At 37.1% G+C, this 8398-nt stretch overlaps 1 protein-coding gene across 1 annotated transcript in view; it reads left to right on the forward strand.

Annotated features, from left to right (window-relative positions):
* Positions 1-1552: 1552 nt before the first annotated feature.
* The window catches only part of LOC107732229 (WW domain-containing transcription regulator protein 1-like), a 63647-nt gene continuing 56801 nt past the window's right edge, over positions 1553-8398 (forward strand). Inside the window, exons 1-2 of the mRNA XM_016543509.1 lie at positions 1553-1558; positions 1678-1952. Of these exons, the coding sequence (XP_016398995.1) occupies positions 1553-1558; positions 1678-1952 (281 nt within the window). The remainder of the gene's footprint in view (positions 1559-1677; positions 1953-8398) is intronic.

Here is an 8398-nt window from a genome sequence, read left to right on the forward strand (position 1 = left end):
GTGTGTACTGGTTTATATATTCTGGTGGGGACTTAAACCTGAATACACACAGACTCACGGGGACTCGTGTCACGGTGGGGACCTAAATTGTGGTCCCCACGGGTACAAAAGCTTATAAATCATACAGAATGAAGTTTTAGTTTTTATGTAATGCAGTGTACTCAAACATTTTTTCACCTTTCACCTAATAAATTTACTTGAAATACCCATTGAGATTTTAAGGTAATAAGATAATAAATAAGTAACACATTTGCATATTCCAGGTTCAAAAGTAATCTAAAAGTTGTCCGATTACATTTCCTAAAATGTGTAATGTAATGCATTAGGGGGAGTTGGTTTTTGGGTGATAGGCTTCAGTGAAATAAATAAATAAAAATGCATTACGTGTTTACACAGGCTTTATGTTGTCTTTTGTTTAGACATGCACAAAGCAGAAGAAATCAGGATGGGACAAACACTTTTTCACAGAACTCTGTATATGCAGCGCTGTTTTGTTGTATTATAAGTGTATAACAAAACTCCCTGCCGAAGAACGTCTCAACAAACAGTGTATTTGTGCATCTATAGCTGAAAATGAGCACACATGTTAGTATTTACTTCTAATAAATGCATTACTAGAAAAAAAAGATGTCGAACTGTTTGGCTTAGGTAAGAGTGGTTAAATGGCTGTGTTAATTCTTTGGAGAATTACATTACTTTTGGAAAAATGTGTCAAATGGATTGAGAAAAATTGTATTTATATACTATTATAGGTCTAGTGTTTATTAATATTTTGAATTAGCTTTTGTATTTTCAGTTTTCATTTATATTTTAGTTGTCATTTTATTTTTTTTATGTCATTTCGTTGTTTTTATTGGTTTTATTCTTTTTAATATTTGTATTTTGATTCATTTTTTTATTTATTTCAGTTTTAGTTTTAGTAATTTGACTTTTGTTTTAATTTCAGTTAGTTGCCAAGGCAACATTAAGTGTTTTAAGTTAAAATTTTCCATCTATTATTTCTATTTTATTTCAGCTTTATTATAAATTCTCAAGGAAATAGATAAACAAACAAAAAAATAAATAAATAAAGTTACACATGTAATTAAATAACTCAAAATTCCAAATAACTCAAATTATTTAATACATTAAATGACTTACACATTAAATATACTCATTATTTACTTTACATTAATACGTTTGGGAATTCTGGATAAAAATATTCGGTGTTTATAATATTTTAGCAGTAACAAAGTTGATGATTAAATGTACAATATGTCATATTTGTTATCATTTCATTTATTATTTGTTTCCAGTGTATGTTTAAAATTTAATTCAACCAGATTTAATAAATTCAAAATTAAAATATTTAGAGAATTGTGTCAGATTCTTCTTAAACTTTTTATTCAATGACAATCATGGTTTTGAGTACCACTTCCTTTTAAAATAACACAACATTTGTTGAGTTGCTAAATTCTGGATAATCCATAGATAATCTATAGCTGCTTTTATGAGCAAAACTGTATGGCACTGATGAGCTGAATATTCATGAGGGCTGGAACACTGAATATTCATGAGGGCTGGAGCACTGAATATTCATGAGTGACACAGGAGCCGCTCAGAGACGCGGAGAGAGAGAGAGAGAGAGAAAAGCTTGAGTTTACAAACTTTCCATCGGGACACAAACTTGCCGCACAGTTTCGCAGGTCGTTTTTCAGAGAGCCGGACTCGGGCTCGCACTCCCGGCAGTCCAGCACCGACTCCGGCAGCCTCCCGCCGCGCTGCCCGGTGGCGCATGTCCGCTCGCACTCCTCCCCGGCGTCCCTGCAGCTGCCCGCGGCGCTGGGCGCTCCGAGCCCCGGGAGACACCACTCTCACACCCGGCACCAGTCCTTCGATGTGGCCGAGGAGCTGCCGCTGCCGCCGTGCTGGGAGATGGCGTACACCCCCAGCGGACAGAAGTACTTCCTCAAGTGAGTGCTACTGCCTTAATTATGTGTGGATCGCCACATTCCTGCGTTACATTAGCGGAGCCATAAATCAGTTACTGTAATGTAGCCTATACGGGCTAATTGTGACCACAAAACCCTCATCCTCATGTAGTTCTAAACCCACGAGACCGTGCATCTTCACAACACAAGTTAAGATATTTTTGATGAGATCTGAGAGCTCTCTGACCCTCCATAGAGAGCAACTGAAATGTTCTCAGGTCCAGAAACGTAGTAAGGACATCGATAAAACAGTCCATGTGACATCAGTGGCTCAACTTTAATTTTGCCAAGCTACGAGAATACTTTTTGTGCGCAAAGAAAACAAAAATAACGACTTTATTCAACAATTCTTCTCCCAGAGTTACTGTCTTCCGCCATTTTAGAGAGTACCACGATGCAAAGTGCACACATGAGTCCTGGTGCTCTTCAAAATTGGGTGAACTAACCCTTGAATAAATACGCTTTCCATTGATGTGTGGTTTGTTAGGATAGGACAATTTGTTGGCTATTGCTACAAATATACCCCAGCGACTTAAGACTGCTTTTGTGCTCCAGGGTCACAATTTACTTTCTCGCTACTTGATTCATTTACTTGTTTTATTTATAAAGTAACACTAAAAGTGAACATAAAGCAATTGTCGCTTTATTTCACTCATGAATAAACTAAACGTGAACATCGAACCACAAACAAAATTTGTTTTTATTATTCCACTTTTAAGTGTTTTATTTACTTACACTCATCTAGAAACATCACCGCATTGTTTTTAAAAGCAAGAAATCCCAGACAGGTTATAATCTCTAAACCGGTTTCTGATCAGAATCAGTGCGCGTTCACACTGATGAAATCTCTGCCGTCACGTTTAGCTTTCGTTTCGACCTATGCACACACTCATGGGGAAGGCGTGGGCCAGAAACACACAAAACAGTATCTGGGTGTGGATCTGAAAGACAGAAAACACCCGGTCTTGCTTACTGTCATGTGCAACACATGTTTCTCACAGCAGGCCTATGATCAAGGCCTTCTCTCACCTTGATAAGGAGGTGTTTAGCATATCTCAGAGAGAGCCTATCTCTCAATGTAAATGTGTGTTTTGACTTGCGTCTCTGAAGGAATGAGACAGCTATTCTTCTGCGGCCCTGGGGACTCTGCTCTTATCTGATTCAGTAGGGTTGATTAGTCACCAGGGTTGTGATCACCTCGGTGGGGCGTCGACTGTCGACAATCAGATCACTGATTGTGTTGAGATGATAAACACTTTAATGTGGCAAAACCTTATTTGCTGGCACCAGAGACCAACGCCAATTCTCACCTACAAGTTAAAACAATTAGTGGCCCGCCTCTTTCCTACTAGAAAGCCTTCGGCTGCTCTTTGGGTTGTAGTTGTCCTGCTTGTGGATGAACGTGGATGGTTCTCAAATCTCAGTTTTACACTGGAAACCACGCGGCGAAGTAACACAAAGTAAAAACTTTTATTCGTTTAACATGTGAAGCAAACACTGGGCTAAATATTGCATTAGTATTAGCTGTATACAGATCAATTTGCATCAAAATACTGTGGAGTTTGTTTGGACACACTGGTGTCACAACAAATGATATTTAGAAGTTGAGATACTTATTTAGTTTAATTGTTATAATGTGCCCAATTATATGGTTAATATTTTATTTTTTCCCCTGCTGTATATGCAACCCAGAAACCTGTTTTTGGGTCATAATCCATCAGCTGAGAAACACTGTGCAAAAATAAATAAAAATACATGGAATAATTATGACTTTTTAAATGTTTTTGAAAGAAGCTTCTTCTGCTCATCAAGTCTGTATTTATTTGATTAAAAATACAGTAAAAACAGTAATATTGTGACATATTATTACAATTTAAAGTATTTGTTTTCTATGTGAATATATGTGAAACTGTAATTTATTTCTGTGATGCGCAGCTGAATTTTCAGCATCACGACTCCAGTCTTCAGTGTCACATGATCTTCAGAAATCAGTATAATATGCTGATTTAATGCTCGAGACACATTTCTGATTATTATCAGTGTTGAACACAGCTGTGCTGCACAATATTTGTGTGGGCATGCCATTCAAAAGTCTGGTGTAAGATAAAAAAAAAAGACTTCTATTCAGAAAGGATGCATTAAATTGATCAAAAGTGACAGTAAATGCATGAATAATGTCACATAAGATTTCTATTTTTAAATAAATGCTGTTCTTTTGAACATTCTATTTGAGTCGTCAAAGATTCCAAGATTGATTCCATCACTATTTCAGCTGTGTGTCACAGGAATAAATTATATTTCAAAATATATTCAAATAGGAAACAGTTCTTTTAGACTGTTATGCTGTTTTTAATCTGCAGCAAAAACATACGAAATATTAAATTCATATTTTGACTGGTAGTGTAAATACATCCTCTGTATGGGAATTCCCATGCTCTTTTATCAGATTATATCAAGCAAACCCCATTTATATGGGGTCATACTTAAAAATGCAGTTTCGTAACTTTACAGATTCACGTCGATGCTTTGATGGTGTGTTAATTGTGAGGCTCATTTCAAATGGCGTTGGGCTTTACTGGGACAATCCGACTGCAGCTCTTCTCTCTTACGTTCCCTTCCTTCTCTTGCCCGAAACTCTTGGTGTGAAAGCCATAAGAAAACGTGCCAGGGCTTGCCACACATTCAGCGGACACCTCCGCCACCAACAAAGCAGCAGACGCGAGCTTCACACCGCCCTGCAATTAAACAGTCAGGAGAAGCCAAAGCGGCCTGTCAGTAATGATCACATCCAGTCCCACCTCCGTCAATAAACGTGCTGCATCTCTTCCTGCTAACGGCACGGATGTCTATAGGATCCTTTCTTTTTCTCTTTGGAAGTTTGAAGTTTGTTGAGACTCAGGAAGTGCATATTTTGTACCGAGAGAGACTCTTCTTCGTTGGATTGTTGCAGCTGTTCCTTTGCCCCCACTATTAGGGCACACGTATCTCTTTCCAGCGTCACACAACCCCCCTCTTTCTGCTTCAACATCTCTCTGGATATCTTTGTTACAACTTGCAGTTCAAGGCGCTAGAGCTCGGCTGTTTCTGCAGAAATGATTGAGCTGATTGATAGCGAAGAGCTATTTCGTACTGCAATCTCATGAAAATTCGTGACTATTTTATGTGTTGCTGAACTCGTATGATTTGGTTTGTACGACCGACTGACAGTCATGCTTACTTTTTTACTAAAAATCATATGGTTTTTGTGCGTTTTTAATCAAACCTGCATTTCTTCACCTAACTTCATGAAACAGGAGATAATTAAAGGATCGCCCTCCAGCTTTAGTCCAAACAAGTGAGGCAAAAGAATTGAAGTGTTTATAGTTCTTTCTTCATGCAAAGGCAGTCTGTACTTATGCCTCCTCTTGATGCCACGTAAAGCACGAGAAGCTCTTGCCTTCAGGCTCTGTTGATGCCCGTTTTTCTCCGTTATGTTGAAGATAAGCGGTGAATAAGTTTTTATCGCTGCCAGCTCGCGTCTTACACAATGTTCACTTTTGTTTGTGTGAAACCTTTTTTGAAGTATGCTTTCTTTCTTTGCCTGGAAACATGAGATACATGATTGTCATAAAACCTGCCTGCATCTCACATATTAACCCAAAATAAAATAAATAAATAAATGAAATTATAATTAAGCTTATTTTAGATTTATCATTATATTTAGTACATTTTAAATGTAAAAAAATGCATTGTAACATTTTCCCCATTCCCATTATGGTAGTCCATAAAAATCCCATTCTCATCCAGACTTTTTTGTTTTGAATTCCCATTACTCTGTAATACAATGTTTTTACTGTTGTGTTGTTTTGTTTTGATTTTTGTTTTGTGTTTTGTTTTGCTTTGCTTTGCTTTATTTTGCATTGCTTTACTTTGCTTTGGTTTGTTTTGTTTTTTTTGTTTTGCTTTGCTTTGTTTGGCATTGCTTTACTTTGCTTTGGTTTGTTTTGTTTTTTTTGTTTTGCTTTGTTTTGTTTGGCATTGCTTTACTTTGCTTTGGTTTGTTTTGTCTTTGCTTTGCTTTATTTTGCATTGCTTTACTTTGCTTTGGTTTGTTTTGTTTTTTTTGTTTTGCTTTGCTTTGTTTGGCATTGCTTTACTTTGCTTTGGTTTGTTTTGTTTTGTTTTTTGTTTTGTTTTGTTTTGTTTTGTTTTGTTTTGCTTTGCTTTGTTTTGCATTGCTTTACTTTGTTTTGTTTTGTTTTTTTTGCTTTGCTTTGCATTGTTTTGTTTTGTTTAGTTTTTTTGCTTTGTTTTGCTTTGCTTTGCTTTGTTTTGTTTTGTTTTGTTTTTTTTGCTTTGCTTTGTTTGGTTTTGCTTTCCAACTCAATGCAAAGACAGCACAATAAAAACTACAAGTATGTATTCACTTTACAATTTAAATAAAATATTTTTCACATTACAGCAATGAGAATTTGTAGGGAAAAAAATTGTTCCGTTTTTATGAAAATAATGTCCGAGTGCGAAAACTTAATTGTAAAGCTTAATTGTCATCGTCCAAAATATAATTTCTACACAAATATTTTTTTATAAATATTTTTTAAATATCTTTTATATATTTGTATTATATCTCATTTCTAATAACATTATTTTTTTATTTTTATTATTTCGTTTTTTTTGGAGAGAAATATAACCAGGACATGTTCTTGACAGGTTTCGTGAGATTCACCCATATAAATGAAAATGTAGCACAGACTCTTTATTACCCTCCAGAGGTTATTATCAGTTGTTTGATATGGCCGCTGGCAGTGATGACGCTATATTGGTAAATAAACTCCGAGCAGTTGTGGGTTTGATATATAACAGTCGTGTTGGAAGCCTGTGATGTAGAGAGAGGAACATTTCGCTTGATCCAACTCACTCTGTAAACTAAACGCGTCTGCTGTAGCAACTGGAGGTTTATTGAACAAAATCCTGCTCAACTGTTACTGAAATCCAGATGTGCTGTGTCAAGGAGACAGAAGCATTTTTATTCAGAAGCATTACGTTTTGAAACACTTGTTTGCAGAGTTACTTTTGGGACCGGGCTGCGGGAAATGTTTACTAAAGAAGTCATTACATTTATCCCCCTTTCATGGGCCGACGCTGTTTCTAGCTTGGCAGGGGTGAGCGGCGAAACAATGGCTATTGGGCCGCAGTGGCGTAAAGCGGCCCGTAATGGAATCTGTGACTGTGCTATCTGTGCTGCAGACATAACACATGTGTTTGTGGAGATTCTCTCGGTCTGGAACTCGAGAGGAGACGCTGGACTCTGGTGGCACGGGAGGCTCTGCCTCTTCCTGTCCAGCGCATGAATTGGAAAGTCATGAAGATCCAGTAGTGCGATGCTGGTTGGCTGGCCCTTTCTTCTCCGCTGATAGCTGCCATCAAAAGACAAAAGTCTCTTTGTAGCCGTGATTTTTTTTTCGAGTCACTTCAGGGCCTTGCGTGACTCGCCGATATAAACTGTATAAAAGCAATTAAAGTTGAAGGAAATGCCGTGTGAGGGAGCGCTGAACACCAGCGTCTTTGTAGAAATAGGCAGAAATAGAATAAATAGAGGTAAAGGAGACTTTACAGACTCGACTGATGTAAACAGATGGGCCTCTTACTGCAAGAAAATGTCACGTTGCTTGGACAAATCTAGGTTAAAGAGTGATTCTCAGCATCTGGACATCAGGATAAAGAATATGACTAGGTCTTATATATTTACTGGCTAGATGCTAGCAAAATAAACATTATTAGTAGTGCTCTGTTGCTATTGCTCATACTTAAAGTTTGGTATTTTGCTGTAAGCTGGATGATGCATTACTTTTCTGAGTGATAAAACTTATAATTTGCACCTCAGCCCTCTACGAACACCTTGGCAATTGAATCGCCATTGGCTAGTACATTTTTTTGTTTACTCGCCAGACTGATAAATATATACATACACATATACACATATACACACACACACACACACACACACACACACACATACACACACACATACACACACACACACACACATACACACACACATACACACACACACACACACATACACACACACATACACACACACACACACACATACACACACACATACACACACACACACACACATACACACACACATACACACACACACACACACATACACACACACATACACACACACACACACACATACACACACACATACACACACACACACACACACACACACATATACACATACACACACAAATATACACACACACATATACACACATATATACACACACACATATACACACACACATATACACACATATATACATACACACACACATACATTTACACACATGCACATACATATACATACACACATACACATAAACATACACACATATATATACACATATATATATATATATATGTGTAATGGC

Source organism: Sinocyclocheilus rhinocerous, unplaced genomic scaffold, assembly GCF_001515625.1.
Source record: "Sinocyclocheilus rhinocerous isolate Xijiao unplaced genomic scaffold, SAMN03320098_v1.1 scaffold909, whole genome shotgun sequence".
Classification (NCBI taxonomy): Eukaryota; Metazoa; Chordata; class Actinopteri; order Cypriniformes; family Cyprinidae; genus Sinocyclocheilus; species Sinocyclocheilus rhinocerous.